General features: G+C 48.7%; 1 protein-coding gene across 1 annotated transcript in view; it reads right to left on the bottom strand.

Annotated features, from left to right (window-relative positions):
* Positions 1-562: 562 nt before the first annotated feature.
* The window catches only part of LOC137300344 (hemicentin-1-like), a 270,914-nt gene continuing 255,354 nt past the window's right edge, over positions 563-16,122 (bottom strand). Inside the window, exons 98-106 of the mRNA XM_067969428.1 lie at positions 15,363-15,482; positions 14,819-14,953; positions 12,857-12,976; positions 12,365-12,490; positions 10,618-10,746; positions 9,263-9,601; positions 5,887-6,006; positions 4,417-4,543; positions 563-4,299 (exon numbers count right to left, since the gene is read on the bottom strand). Coding sequence (XP_067825529.1) covers positions 3,942-4,299; positions 4,417-4,543; positions 5,887-6,006; positions 9,263-9,601; positions 10,618-10,746; positions 12,365-12,490; positions 12,857-12,976; positions 14,819-14,953; positions 15,363-15,482 — 1,574 coding nt within the window. The 3' untranslated portion in view covers positions 563-3,941. The remainder of the gene's footprint in view (positions 4,300-4,416; positions 4,544-5,886; positions 6,007-9,262; positions 9,602-10,617; positions 10,747-12,364; positions 12,491-12,856; positions 12,977-14,818; positions 14,954-15,362; positions 15,483-16,122) is intronic.

The following is a 16,122-nucleotide window of genomic DNA, read 5'->3' as shown; positions in this document are numbered from 1 at the left end:
GCGATATAAATGCAAATCTTTCTTTCATGGTCATTGTCAGGTACGTGTGCAGAAATGTTTGGTGGCATCGAGGGGTTTGGGCTATCGCGGCTGTTGATCGCTGGGAGCTGCTCGATTTACGCTACAACAATGGGTGGCCGGCAATGTAAAATCAGGCGAAAAGGTTTGTAGTTTTGTGTGTGTGTGCGTGTGCATTTGTATTTGTGTGTGTGTGGTTGTGTGTGCATGTTTGAGTGAGCGTTTGTGTGTGTTTGAGTGAGTGTTTGTGCATGTGCATGTGTGTTTGTGCGTGTTTGAGTGAGTGTTTGTGTATGTGCATGTGTGTTTGTGCGTGTTTGAGTGAGTGTTTGTGTATGTGCATGTGTGTTTGTGCGTGTTTGAGTGAGTGTTTGTGTATGTGCATGTGTGTGTTTGCGTGTGCATGTGTTTGAGTGAGTGTTTGTGTGTGCATGTGTGTGTCAGTGTGTGTGCGTGTGTTTGTGTGCACGTGTATGAGACCAAATCCAGAGTGCTCGGTCCTTTCACACTTTGCTGAAATAAAAGTTGACATGCATTTTAAAACTTTTTATTTTAAATTCCTCATTTTAATGTTCCCTTGACCGTGGTCGGACACTGCACAAGGACAAATAAATAGGGAAAAAAAGCATTTCACACAGAATTTGTGGCACTGTTTTACAATAAAAATCAAAGCTGTCTGACACAGGGCTGTGACTGCTCTGCCAGTACTGCCCCTCCAAACACTGGATCTCATATTCAGCGCAACACATTCTGAGGCATCGAGGGCTGCAATATATAAAACAGCTCAATCAGGACTGAGGAACATTAAACATATTTTGGTGACTGTATATTGACAATGACCCTAACAAATAAAGGACTTACTTTTGTTCGGCCATCCAACTGCTTGCTGCCTCTCTCAGATCCTTCACTCTGAGCGCACACAGTGAGGCCCACAGTGAACCTCCACTGGGACGTCTGGCAAGTGGAGACCCAGGAAACTGAGGCAGGAGGTGCTGGGACATTTGTGAGGGGGGGCTGAGCGGTGGAGGATTTGGGAAAGAGGGAAGACTGAGTGGTAGAGGGTTTAGGAGAGAGGGGACTGAGTGGTAGAGGGTTTAGGAGAGAGGGGACTGAGTGGTAGAGGGTTTAGGAGAGAGGGGACTGAGTGGTAGAGGGTTTAGGAGAGAGGGGACTGAGTGGTAGAGGGTTTAGGAGAGAGGGTGGACTGTGTGATAGAGGGTTTAGGAGAGAGGGGACTGAGTGGTCGAGGGTTTAGGAGAGAGGGTGGACTGTGTGATAGAGGGTTTAGGAGAGAGGGGACTGAGTGGTAGAGGGTTTAGGAGAGAGGGGACTGAGTGGTAGAGGGTTTAGGAGAGAGGGGACTGAGTGGTAGAGGGTTTAGGAGAGAGGGGACTGAGTGGTAGAGGGTTTAGGAGAGAGGGGATTGAGTTGCAGGTTTAGGAGAGAGGGGGACTGAGTGGTAGAGGGTTTAGGAGAGAGGGGATTGAGTGGTAGAGGGTTTAGGAGAGAGGGGACTGAGTTGCAGGTTTAGGAGGGAGGGGCCTGAGTGGTAGAGGGTTTAGGAGAGAGGGGACTGAGTGGTAGAGGGTTTAGGAGGGAGGGGCCTGAGTGGTAGAGGGTTTAGGAGAGAGGGGCCTGAGTGGTAGAGGGTTTAGGAGAGAGGGGACTGAGTGGTAGAAGGTTTAAGAGAGATGGGGGAATGAGTGGTAGAGGGTTTAGGAGAGAGGGGGACTGAGTGGTAGAGGGTTTAGGAGAGAGGGGGACTGAGTGGTAGAGGGTTTAGGAGAGACATCAACCAAGTGATGGAGTATATAGGAGAGTTGCCTGAAGGCGCAATTAAAAGGATAGGTTTTGAGGAGATTTTTAAAGGCAGGGAGGAAAGCTGTGGGTGGGGAACTACTAGAGAAACCATGTAAGCTGCCTTCTCTGTAATACAGAGCTTCAGGTAGGCTACAGGTACTGACAAATCACATGCCTCTGGTCTCCATATTATAAAAAGGATATAGAGGCACTGGCGAAGGCGCAAAACAGATTTACAAGGATGATACCAGAACTGAGAGGTTATACTTATCAGGAAAAATTGAACAGGCTGGTGCTCTTTTCTCTAGAAAACAGAAGGTTGAGGGGTCTTTAAGATAATGAAAGGATTTGATAGGTTAGACATAGAGAAGATGTTTCCACTTGTGGGGGAGACCAAAACTAGGGGCCATAAATATAAGATAGTCATTAATAAATCCAATAGGGAATTCAGGAGAAACCTCTTTAGTTCTAACCAGAGCGGATAGAATGTGGAGCTCGCTCCCACAAGGAGTAGTTGAGGCGACTAGGGTAGATGCATTTAAGGGGAAGCTAGATAAATACATGATGGAGAAAGGAATCGAAGGATATGTTGATTGGGTGAGATGCAGAGGGGTGGGAGGCGGCTTGTGTGGAGCATAAACACCGGGAACCAGTTGGGCCGAATGGCCTGTTTCTGTGCTGTACATTCGATGTAATTCTCTGCACTTCGTCTATGGCTCTCTCACAGAGACACAACCCCCCGAACATTCTCCAATCGAGTCGAGATGGACCAACCCCCTCCCCCCTAACACATAAACAGGGTCCCTGCACCATGTACATCCTCTGTTAACAGACCCCTCACTGTGTTGTTTTACTTGTTACTGGTCCTCACACACAGTCTGACGGAGAGGACTGACTCTCGTTTCAAACAGGCAGCCAACAATCGGTTAAGTTTAAAAAAAAAGTACACATTGAAAAAAACTTTGACAAAAATTTCTTAAACAAATCCCTTTGAAAAGCAGCGACGGAATATCCGTGGAAGTTGTGTCAAATTCAGGAGAAGCTAAATATTTGAGGGGGGGTCAAGGCTTCTTCGGTCAATCCTCCGACTCGGCCTCAATTTGACAGAGCGGTCCACCTCCGTCTTCTCTTAAAGGGGATGGCAAGTCCTTGGGGAACCAATGTTGCTCAGAGTTCTGCACCACTTTATATCGAAAAAACAACGGTCACGGCTGGAATCCAAGAAAAACTCCCTCGGGCTGAACGTATAAGAACTAATGCATGTAATGTAACGTACTGTATCTGTAATTGAAAATCTGTACTGATTGTAATGCAATGAGGCACCCCAGAGTGTCATGGACTGTAATGTACCATGTGTGATGTGTAATTGTATTGTTTGAAGTGTGATATGTACCGTTGCAAGTTTTATGAATAAAGTATACTATTGAAACAAAAAAAAAATACTCGTTGCTGCTTTGCTCAAAAAAGGCACCAGTTCTCAGTGTCCTGCTGGGACCAGCGGGCTCTTACCGGGCTTGAATGTTTCCTTCTCAGCTCTCAGGCTAGCCTGAAGAGACGCCTCCCGATGTTTTCAAATGGTAGCGTATGACAGAGCTGCTCCTTGTTACTGCACTGCATCTATTGCCCGACTCTGCTTACCCTGAGGAGGTGCGTCACCCTCTTGAACCACTGTGGATGGTTTGCTCGTCCGCTCAGAGGGCATTAAGGTGCAGCGGTGTGGACGAGCGTCACCCATAGGCCCAGGTTCTCTAATCTGAAGGAAACTGCAGAACGAGCTGGGGGTTTTTTTTTAAAAAAAAACAAAACGGCAATTTTAACATTCATTTTCTTTCTGGTGTCACCCCCAACAAATGACCAGTTTTTATTGAATTCAGTTTCACGGTGGGATCTGAACTCAAAAATCTCTGGGTTGTTGGTCCATAACCGTGACGAGGACATGAACACACACCGTGGAAGAGCTGAGCTCCGGAGAGCCGACAGGTCACACTGTCTGAGGTGGAAAAACTGAGGGGAAAAAAAAAACAAACGACGAACTATCTTTTTTCTTTCGCAACATAGAAGGACAGAACTTTGAACCAACACTGTTTCCCTCCAACGTGTTCCTTCCTCTTTAAGCCGCTGCCTCAGTAAGGGTAGGGGGACACTGCTATAAAGATGACAAAGACACTCTGGTACTTTAGCGGCCCGCGCTCGCTGTAGGTGGCGGCTCGCACTTTCAGCCGGTGCACCCCGGACTCGACCAGCGGCCGTGTCGTGCGGACGATCCCACGGCCCCCCTCCGCCCGGATGGCGAACGGGCTCCCCGGCTCCAGCTCGACGGCGGTGAAGTTGGTCCTGCTCTGCAGCACGCCGCGCTCCGAGAAGGCCGACAGGCGGATCACGTCGTGCTGCGCTGGGATCCCGCGCGGGAGGGTCAGCAGCTTGTACTGGAGGGCGAGGGGTCCTGAGGCACAGTTCAGGACACAGCGTCGGAAGCAGGTCCTGGAAGGGAAAAGGGAGAAAGAGAGACAGCAATGGATTTCGGGCTCAAGAAATAAAGGTCCCCACTGAAACCCTTGGACTCTTCCCAAGCCTTGATAGTACAACATTGCCTCCTACCCCGGACTGGCTCCCTTGCGGTAGCTGGCTGGACATGGCGTGTCAATGCACTGATGGCTGCCTCTCGTGTTGAAACACATCTGGTTCTGTCCGCACTTAATGTTCTGTTCCCGACATTCGTCAATGTCTGAAACAAAAGAATGAAGACGGATGGGAGGGGTGTTAATAATAAGAATAAAACTAGCTCAGCGTACCTAACAAAAGGCGAGGGCAACCGGCCCATCAAAGTTCATCCTTTCTTGTTCAATGACTCACCCCAGCGAGCTACTCAGTTGTATCAAACCGCTAGAAAAGAATCAAACTGGACAGGCCACTCGGCTGTGAGCCAGGCATCGAATCAGGACATGACAAAGGCACACCAGCCCAGAAGATCCTGCAAAGTCCTCACTAAAATCTGGGGACTGGTTTGCCAAAGTCGGGAGGTCTCAGTTAATAAATGCAACATCTGAGCCAAACAGACCAGGCAGGTGTCAGGTTCAATTGCTGGTGGGTGCTGAATGAACTAATCTCAGTGCCCCTGATTAGGGAGGGGTAAAGTAACCAGTAGCTCCCTCTCCTGAACTCTCCTGACTGATGCTGGACATCGGGTGACTGCAGAATCAAAATTGGTCGTCTTGCTTTCCATTGTCAAACAGCCTGCCGACTGTCTAGGCGCACGCATGCACACACACACAAACACACACAACGCACACGCACACAACACACACGCACACAACGCACACGCACACAACACACACGCACACAACACACACGCACACAACACATAAAACAAACACACACACACAACACATAAAACAAACACACAAAAAACAAACACACACAAAACACACACACAACACATACACACACAACACATACACAAAACAAACACACACACAACACACAACACAAACACACACACAAACCACACACAAAAACAACACACACACAAAAACACACACACAAAAACACACACACAAACACACTACATACAACACACACTACATACAACACACACTACATACAACACACACAACACATACACACAAACACATACACACACAAACACACACACAACACATATACACACACAAAACCACACACACACACAAAAACCACACACACACACAAAAACCACACACACACACAAAAACCACACACACACACAAAAACCACACACACACACAAAAACACAAAAACCACACACACACACACACACACACACAAAAACCACACACACAACACACAACACATACACTACACACACAACACATACACTACACACACAACACATACACTACACACACACGGGCTGGCACCGGAAAGCGACTGACCAGCCGGGAACCAGCCAGGAGTCGGCATCTCCCGGAGAAAATCAGAGAGGGGAAAAAGTCGGTTATTTCACCGATGGGGTAAACCGCAAGGAACCAGCTGTCACCATGGCGAGCACCATCCTCCACCAGCGTTATTTACCGGCCCACGGTCACTCACCTTGGCAGCTCCTACCATTGGGCAGCAGTCGATACCCAGACGGGCACACGCAGTGGTAGCTGCCCTGTGTGTTTCTGCAATCGTGTTGGCAGAAATTCCAAGTCTGACATTCGTTGACGTCTGTGGGGGGGGGGAGAAAAAAACACACACACAAGTCAGCCACAGACCATGTCGCCAGGCATCCGCGGGTCACATCACTCTGGATTCTGGTTCGGGACCCCGGCACCGTTTCTGCCCCACTTGTTTCATTAGCTCTCACCTGCCCACATTGTTTAATCGCACGATACGTTACATTACGACAGTGACTACAATTCAAAATTGGCTGTAAAGTGCTTCAGAACGTCCTGAGGTCATGAAAGGCGTGATAAAAATGCAAGGTTCTTTCTTTCTTAAGTGAGGAGCTGAGGGGGAGGAGGGCAATAAAGTAACAAGTTGTGTTTGGTCCTAAACTGGTACATAATGAAAGAAGCCACTGGGTGGTGCCATGGGTTGATCACTGCCATTCTGTGATTAAATGCAGTCCAGACTGATGGCGCCAAAGGCTGTAAGGGCTCCATGTTGTACCAGTTTAAGAAAAAGTTTTGCAAATTCTCCCACAGTCCCAAATTCTCGCCGAGCGTCACTTTGCTCAGATCGAAACTGGGTGCAAAACACCGTCCGACTGAGCGTGCACAAAATGGGAATCGATTGTGTAAACGTGAAATGGGCCCAGTTACTGGGGTGGAGACCACTAAAAACAGACTTTCCCGTTCAATACGGGACACACCGTATTGCCAAAGGTAAATCAAATAAAACTCGGGCGTGCTTATCTAACCTCAATTATATATCTTGACCCTGCCCTTCCAACTTACCCTCATACTGAGTAGCTGAACAATCACTTGTAATTTATAATATACACAATGCTAATCTCATTATACTGGCTACATTTTACATCAACACAGAATAAATGAAGGGTTTGTGACAGGCCAAAGCTTCCAGGGGTCTAAAGAGCCCCAGACTCCCCAGTAAGTTTAGCTACACCTCCCACCTTTGACACTTGGCACCCTCATAAAATCCCCCTCTGACTGGGAGGTTTGTAGACCAGCCAATCTCCTTGGCTTGACAGGTCCACGGCCCCAGCATCCCAGATCCCTTCATGTTCCCGCTCAGCACTCAACCTTCTCCATCTGTGTGTAGAAATCACAAACCTGTTCCAAACCAGATCTTCACCCAGTTTTACTAGAATGATTCCTGGACTCCAGGGGTTAAATTACGAGAAGAGATTACACAAACTAGGGTTGTATTCCCTGGAATTTAGATGATTAAGGAGTGATTTGATCAAAGTTTTCAAGATATTAAGGGGAACTGATAGGATAGATAGAGAGAAACTACTTCCGCTGGTTGGAGAGTCTAGGACTAGGGGACATAGCCTAAAAATTAGAGCCAGGACTTTCAGGAGTGAAGTTAGGGAACACTTCTACACGCAAAGGGTGGTAGAAGTTTGGAATTCTCTTCCCCAAACGGCATTTGATGCTAGCTCAATTGTTAATTTTAAATCTGAGTGTGATCGATTTTTGTTAACCAAAGGTATTAAGGGATATGGGGCTACGGCGGGTAAATGGAGTTAGGTCACAGATCAGCCATGATCTCATTGAATGGCGGAACACGCTCGAGGGGCGAAATGGCCTACGTTCCTATGTTTCAGCAGTTGGATCCCAGTTTCCTGGGAGGCCTAAACTCACAGCACACAACTCTCCTGTATATTCAGTGCCGATGGGGCAGTGTAATTTCAAGAGGTGACAACAGTGGCTGATGGGGAGTGGGAATTTCACACAGGTGCAGTACAGTGTTAGCAGCTCTGTGACATTAAAGGGGCTTTAATTGTAATACTCAACATGCTTTGCAAATACACTGGAATTTTGCACATGCAGAGACTGCACTGGAACCAAATCTAATCCCTTAATCACAGAGTTAATCTACTTGCACAGCCGATATAAATGATCCCATTTAAATATTTTCTGCCCGGTCACAGTATCTTCTGGTAGTTGCAGCCAGAATCTGGGACAGGCAGATTTGGTTGACCAATGGCACCATCTGCTGGGCAATGAAGCTGCAGCACCGGCAGTGATCAGGGAGAAGGTGGCCCATCCAGACTGACCAATTCCTCACCCCCGCCGAGTCTCCCCACCCCCTCTCCCCCACCTCGTCTCCCCTGCCCCCTCTCCCCTCTCCATCTCCTGGTCCTCTTTGGCTTTCTTGCTGCTTTTCTTTTCTGACTCTTTCTGCCTTTGGATTCTGATGAACAGGCTGCCCCTGAAACTTGGGGCAGAATTTACTCAGTCGGGACGCTGCTCCATAACGGCGCCCTCTCCAACCGCTGTCGAATCTATCGGAGCAAGTTCGCAAAAGCGCACATGTGCAGTAAAACCCCGAAATCGCAAACTTGCTCAGATTAGTTCACCGGTGTTTTGACAAGTTACGAATTAAAGGGCCACCTACACTACAATCAGCAAATATCCATAAACTCACCCATCTGGACCAAAGATACTTACACCACGAGAAGGTACACTTGAAAATACCAGCCCTACATTACTTATAATGACTGCAAAACAAAATATTACATTTTCAAAATGCGGAATGTCTAATTATTCTTATTTTAATATTTTTTGATCATTAAAAAAAATTAAAACATATATTTAAAAAATTTTTAAATGTCTGTATGGTTCCTTACATTATAAATCATTTCCTTGACTTTTTATTTATTGTTAAATTTTTTATTTAGACTAATATAGGGAATGTCACTTTAAATGAATGAGTTTTACTTGCCTGCATGAGGGCCTACGCTGATCTCGGAGTGCATCACTCGAGAAGAATTGAAAACGGAGCAAGTGGACGGCGTGGGCCATGCAGTAAGTATCTTCGTACTTTTTATCCACAGGATGTTCAGAGCCGGTCACAGCAAATTCCCGCCCTTTATCTTTCAGCTGCCGACCGACTTGTTGTACATCACTTGCTGTTTTTCATTTTTGTTTGATTTCCAGTTTTGTTTACATGAATCTATTTTTTCTTTTATTCTTATTCCTCCTCTTCTCTTTCTCTTCAATTCTCTCACTCTCCCCCCACCCTACCATTCTTTATTTTCTCACTCCTGAGTGCCCATAACCCTGAACCAAAAGTTAAGCACGACACATACTCCCGGCAACGAGGGCATCTCGAGAATCCCAGTGGCCAATTTTTAGTTTCCATGGACTTGGTGATTATGATATTCCCTGTGTTCCTACAGGAAGTTCTTGAAAGACTGGACTCTCAGTGGAGAATGGACGGAATTGTGCTAAAGACAAGACCTTGGGAACCATGAATTATTAAATCAGAATTTCTTGCCGAAAGCATCACTCACCTGTACACACCCCGTTTCTCTCCCTGTAGCCAGCGGGACACGACTTCCTGTTGTCTTGCATCTCAAATTCCCTGTTTGTGCTCCACCCCAGCCAGGTGTAGAAGGGGTTAATCTGGTTCTGGCCGGTCTGCTGGCCGTGACTGAACTGACCGATGGAGACCAGCTGCGGCCTGAAGCTCGAGATGGTGCCATTGCCCAGCTTAGGCTTTTCTAAACCCGCGCAGGACTTGGCATCGGGCAGGAGCAGCTTCCCAGGAGGACACAAACACTTGTAGCTGCCGGCCAGGTTTCGGCATTGGTGGACACAGGGCTTGGGCATCTGTTGGCATTCGTCCACATCTATTGCAAGGAGATGGGGCGTGGGGGGGGGAATAAATTGGGTTTAATAAAGTATTATCGATTGGAAGCAGCGGGAAAGCAGGAAAAGTTTCCATGCATAGCACTCACATTTCCAGAAGGTTCTTAAGGACTCGAGACTTCTCTGCTGATTCTGAATTTGAACCTGGACAGTGACTAACTCCACATAGTCCCCTCTCCCACCCGATGTCATTAGTAAGACCTCCTGATCGACAGGCAGTGCCCCTCAGATCTGCTGGGAACTAAGGGTCTCTTTTCAAAATGCTTAAAAGTGTAACAAATAACTATATGAACTTGCAGGCAACGGGGAGGGGGCTTCACAACATTCTGGAGGATGTATCAGCACCAGGACCCCCTTTTAAAGAGGCAGCGCTACCAACGGCCCTCTTCAGAGAGGGAGCCTCACTGTTAGAATGACTTTTATTTTACATGGGGGATATTTTTTCCATCCATTTCCTCCTTTTCCAGTTGCCACACATCGCACAATGTCCATTGCTGAAAGCCTAGACTAGGGTTACCATCCCTCCAGGATTGACCTGGAGTCTCCAGGGATTGAAGGTTAATCTCCTGGACATCGCTGCGAGCAAAAAACACCCCGGGAGAAAAACCACAAGGGCACTAAAAAAAACCGTGGGTCTTTTTTTTCCATTTTCTTTGAACACTTTTGTTTATTAGTTGTAAAAGTGTGTGGGGGAGGGGAAGTCTGTTTGACGGTTGGAGACGGGAGGCTCATGTGACGATACCTCCAGGAATACGTCCAACCAGATCCGCTAACCTTAAGCCTAGACGGACAACCGAGTCCCAGACCGCCAGCGATGCCACTTTACATCCAGCCACTAGGGGGGCGGGCGAGTGCGCCCTCGCTGACAACTTTGGCTTCGACCCGGTATAAAACAACAACATTGGCGGGAGCTGCAGCAAGGCCATGAGGCTCGGGGCTCTTCTGAGCGTTTCCATCCTCCGTTCTTCCCCCCCTCCCCGCTCTCTCAGCCACTTACCCAGACATGGTCTGCCCATCCCCTGCGACCTATATCCCCGCGGGCAGCTGCAGCGGTAACTTCCCACCGTGTTCTCACACTTTTGGTTGTAGCGGCACATGTGGGTCCCTCCTTTGCACTCGTCGACATCTAGGGAGAAGAAACAGTGGGTGAGGGAACTGGGAAATTGGAATATTCCGCTCTTCCGAATGGACATGGGGGAGGAGTAAGCAACCAGCCGTAGCAGGTCAAGGGTCGAACCCAACACTGCACGGCGATGACTGGGATGAAATGTCGCTCGAGACTGTTCGAATTTAATCTAAACCCAATTTCGTATAAGTCGCTCCTGGAATAGTTAAAAATAAAAAGTAGGGATTAAATTTATTAATCTGTGGGAGAAATACTTCCTTACTGACAAAAAGCAATTGGATCAAGTGACACACAGCACCCCCTGATGACTCAGTGCAAAAATGAACAATGGCGTGGTGAGGTACTGAGCTGTTAAGCCCTTGCACTTGGGGTATAGGAGGGGGGAGCAACTGCTCTCCCAGTGATGATATCGGGGCACACAGTGCACCCCCCCCAAACTGAGCTGACTGTCCAAAAGAAAAAATTAATCTCTTCAACGGATGGGGCTGTGTATGTCTTTCCTGGAGGCCAGGCCAGCACACCTCCGCCCATTCAGTGTGCTGAGGGTCCTAGATGAGCCTCAGGAGTGGGAACTCACTGCGTAGGCTGCCCCTTCCCGTTCTCCTGGTCTCATGCTCCCACCCGCACCCAAACCCCCACCCCCACCAATTATTGACATTTGCCTCGTAAGGAAAGGACAATCAGGAAACTCCCAGAAAGAGCAGAGTCCTTGTACGACCCCACTCTCCCCCCGTTTGCCTTGGAGTCCCGCTGGACCCCCGCCATAACTCTGGCACGAGACCTGTGAAACCCCACGGGATTTCGTGACTGAACACTTTACTTGCTTGTCTAATTATCAGTGTTTGCTGTTCCATCAAACAGTTGCTACAACATAACTTGCAAGCATAACGCATGAATTGAGTTAGGACAGTACAGCTGCAGTATGAGTGGTGTGTTGTGTGCAAACTAGGTGTCTCTGATGTGTACTTGTGTAATGTGGCTTAGTCATAAAATCTTCATTAGCTTCAATTAGCTTCTTACTGTACTTAACAGCAACTAATGTAGTAAAACGTCCCAAAGGCGCTTCACAGAACGTGTAATCAAACAAGAAAAACTTGACACCGAGCCAAAAGGAGGAGACATTAGGACAGGAGTCGAAAGGATTGGGCAAAGAGATAGATTTTAAGCTGCCTCTTAAAAGGAGGAGAGAGAGGTGGAGAGGTTTAGGGAGAGAATTCCAGAGTTTAGGGCTGTGACAGCCGAAGGCACGGCCGCCAATGGTGGGGCGAAGGGAGTGGGGGATGCACAGGAGGCAGAACGCAGAGTTCACGGAGGGTCACGGGCTGGAGAAGGTTACAGAGTTAGGGGGAGGGGCGAGGCCGTAGCACCAATTTAGTGAGAGGCAGGTGTGGAGAGACTAAAAAAAAAACGTGAGTTGTTTCCGGGTTAAATTAGCGAGTAGAAGGAACAACACGTTAAGTGCTCATTCCCCAATATGGGCAAAATTAAAATGGAGCTCGTGATGGGAGAGGCTGGTTTGAAAAAAGAAAACATTCAGGGAAAGGCTGCCCCAAGAGTTTGCGGGAAGGAGCTTCCCACTGACGCTCGGTGGGCTGGGGTAAACGTGCGAGGGACTTACCGCCGCAGATTCCGCTGGGTAGCCTCATGGTGCCGTGAGGGCAGCTCTCGATGCACTGGTAACCTCCCTCCGTGTTCTGGCACTGCTGGTCCGGGTGACACACGTTCATGATGCACTCGTTGATATCTGCGATTGGAAAGATAAACCCCCCTGAGTACTGCGTCCGCCACATTTTTTAAAGAGGCTGCGTGATACAGTCAAACGATACATTTGATGTCAGCACTTTCGCCTCTGGGTCAGAAGCCTTGAGCACAAAGTCTGAGTCCAGTACTGAGGGAGGTGCTGCACTGTCGGAGGTGCCGTCTTTCGGATGAGACGTTAAACTGAAGGCCTGTCCGCCCTCTCAGGCTGATGTGAAAAGATCCAGTGGCACTATTAATATTCCTTTTCTTGATTGGCTGTTTTCTCTCGGGAGTTTTTTTTTTGGAGAGGAGAAAATAAATAAATAACCAAGGCCAAAAACTGCCTTCGGACAGTGGAATGGACACTCACCGATACAGTGCTGTCCCTGGAGCTGGTAACCGGGCTCACACGCACACCGATAGGTGCCAATGGCATTGAGGCAGCGCTGGTGGCACGGGGAGCTGGCTGACTGCTCACATTCATCAATATCTACAAGGAGAAATGAAAGAGAGAGATTGAGTCTTTAAAAAAAAAATTATCCCCCCTCTGTTGTTAAACCATCGTTGCGATGCTAGCCCCCAAGACTCCTGGTTTGTGCTGGGTTTGCTGATCTCAACCAGGGCAGAAATAGGGATCCTACAACTGGCCTCAGTGCTCCTGGCATATGGAGGGAGGGAAATCAAATAGCAGCCAAAGTTCCTGCTCTTGATCAGTAAGTTATCCGGTGTCTCCCACTAAGTGCTGTGGATATCGGACGACTAACATCAGAAAGACAGATTATCTGGTCATTACCCCATCGCTGTTTGTGGGACCTTGTGTGAAAATTGGCTGCCGCGTTTCCTATATTACAACAGTGACTACATTTCAAAACTACTTCATTGGCTGTAAAGAGCTTTGGGACATCCTGCGGCCATGAAAGGCGCTATATAAATGCAAGTCTTTCTTTCTTAGAATGCTCAGTTCCACGTTACAGTTTTTTTTCCGAAAATATAATAAGGGATGAATGGTGAAGCAAACAGAATTAAATGGCAATCGATCCAATGGTTTCCATGGTAATCTCATTTTCAGTCCATTTCTCCTCCTTATTATCAGAGGCACCAGGAAGAACTCCAGCGGAGAGTGAGATGCCACCTACTCCCACAGGCTTCTGTTTCTGTCACTCTGACTGTTAGCAGGTATGGGGAAGCCAAGGGTGGGAAGGCGATGAGGAGGAGGGGAGGGGAGGAAGAGGATGGGAGGGGAGGAGGAGGGGATAGGAGAAGGGGAGAGGAGGAGGAGGAGGAGGGAAGGGGAGGAGGAGGGGAGAGGAGGATGGGAGGGGAGAGGAGGGGGGGTGGAGGAGGGAAGAGGGAGGAGGAGGATGGGATGGGAGGAGGAGGAGGGGATGGGAGGAGGGGAGAGGAGGAGGAGGGAAGGGGAGGAGGAGGGGAGAGGAGGATGGGAGGGGAGAGGAGGGGAGGGGTGGAGGAGGGAAGAGGGAGGAGGAGGATGGGATGGGAGGAGGAGGGGATGGGAGGAGGAGAGGAGGAGGAGGGAAGGGGAGGACGAGGGGAGAGGAGGATGGGAGGGGAGGATGGGAGGTGAGGAGAAGGATGGGAGGAGGGGAGAGGAGGAGGAGGAGGAGGGAAGGGGAGGAGGAGGGGAGAGGAGGATGGGAGGAGAGGATGGGAAGGGAGGAGGAGGAGAGGGGTGGAGGAGGGAAGAGGGAGGAGGAGGATGGGATGGGAGGGGAGGATGGGAAGAGAGGAGGAGGATGGGATGGGAGAGGAGAGGGGTGGAGGAGGGAAGAGGGAGGAGGAGGATGGGATGGGAGGGGAGGATGGGAAGAGAGGAGGAGGATGGGATGGGAGAGGAGAGGGGTGGAGGAGGGAAGAGGGAGGAGGAGGATGGGATGGGAGGAGGAGGATGGGAGGGTAGGGGAGGTATGAGGGGAGGAGGAGTGGGGGAGGAGGATTGTAGGACAGTAGGAGGAGGAGGAGGAGTGGGGGAGGAGGAGGAGTGGGGGAGGAGGAGGAGTGGGGGAGGAGGAGGAGTGGGGGAGGAGGAGGAGTGGGGGAGGAGGAGGAGTGGGGGAGGAGGAGGAGTGGGGGAGGAGGAGGAGTGGGGGAGGAGGAGGAGTGGGGGAGGAGGATGGTAGGACAGTAGGAGGAGGAGGAGGAGCAGTTTTTGTCCATCATGGGTATGGATCTTGAGGGAAGTGAGAACTTGCAACTGGGCCCCACCGTTCTGTAGCACAGCTCATTGGAGCTGTTTATTTTTACCTGATTATTTTTTCTAAGCACGATATTCCCGATCCTTTAATACAGTTCACGTGTCTCGCTCTTCCATTACCTTCACAACTAGCTCTTTCTGCGGACTGCTTGAAACCAATTCCACATCGCACCAGACAGCGGTATGAACCTGCCTCATTCTGACAGTCTTGCCCAAAGTTACACATGTGGGTCCCGAGCTGGCATTCGTCAACATCTGTCAATAATGGAGAAAAGAGGACCATCAGAGGAGGTGATCCAGGTCTTAAAGTACAGATGATGTAGATGTAACCAGACAATTGGACTTAGACTGTGAGCGTAGAACTGGAGGACACTCTCTGGGAAATGGTCATCGGAAAAGGAGAAGGATTGTGTCAATGGTCACCAGCACTGGGACAGAGCTCCACAGGCAGGGCCAGGGCTACATGAAGCTTCACTGCTACAATGCTGTATTTGGATTGATAAAGATCGTTGAGGAGCAGCTGCAGCAACTCTCGTGTTCTTGGTAGAAACACAGACGGTATACTTTCCCCTCTTTACGCTCGTGCCAAATTTTCCACTAACAATAATAAGCAGAGTTATAAATATCGCTGAAGCTCTTCTCCATCCCCTTGGGCATCTCTTACCTTCACAGGTTTTCCCATTGAATCCCACGGTAAAGCCAGCAGGACAAGCGCAGGAGAAGCTGCCCATGGCATTATGGCAGGTGTGTGAACAGGGGCTGCCCGCGGCACACTCATTCTCATCTAAACAAACAGGACAGAGAATTACATAGAAATTACAGCACAGAAACAGGCCATTCGGCCCAACTAGTCTATGTCAGCGTTTATGCTCCACACGAGCCTCCTCCCTCCCTACTTCATCTAACACTATCAGCCTATCCTTCTATTCCTTTCTCCCTCATCTACTTATCTAGCTTCCCCTTAAATGCATTTGCCTCAACTACTCCTTGTGGTAGCAAGTTCCACATTCTAACCACTCTCTGGTTAAAGAGGTTTCTCCTGAATTCCTTATTGGATTTATTAGTGACTATCTAATATTTATGGCCCCTAGTTCTGTCTCCCCAACAAGTGGAAACATTTTCTCTACGTCAACCCTGTCAAACCCTTTCATAATTTTAAAGACCTCTATCAGGTCACCCCTCAGCCTTCTTTTTTCTAGAGAAAAGAGCCCCAGCCTGTTTAATCTTTCCTGATAGTCATAACCTCTCAGTTCTGGTATCATCCAGAGAGAGCCTGCAATGAGCGCTCAAGGACAAGAATAAGACAGACTATAAATTGTGGTATGTCGACTCTCTCACACAGTGTGGAGTTATGAGACGTTAATTGTTCTTAAGACATGAGTGAACTAAAAATCAGTTAACGTTATCGTGAACCATCTATTTTG

This window comes from Heptranchias perlo, chromosome 31 (assembly GCF_035084215.1).
Source record: "Heptranchias perlo isolate sHepPer1 chromosome 31, sHepPer1.hap1, whole genome shotgun sequence".
In the NCBI taxonomy this organism is placed as follows: Eukaryota; Metazoa; Chordata; class Chondrichthyes; order Hexanchiformes; family Hexanchidae; genus Heptranchias; species Heptranchias perlo.
Note: the sequence above shows the minus strand (reverse complement) of the source record. Positions and strands in the feature narration are given on the sequence as shown.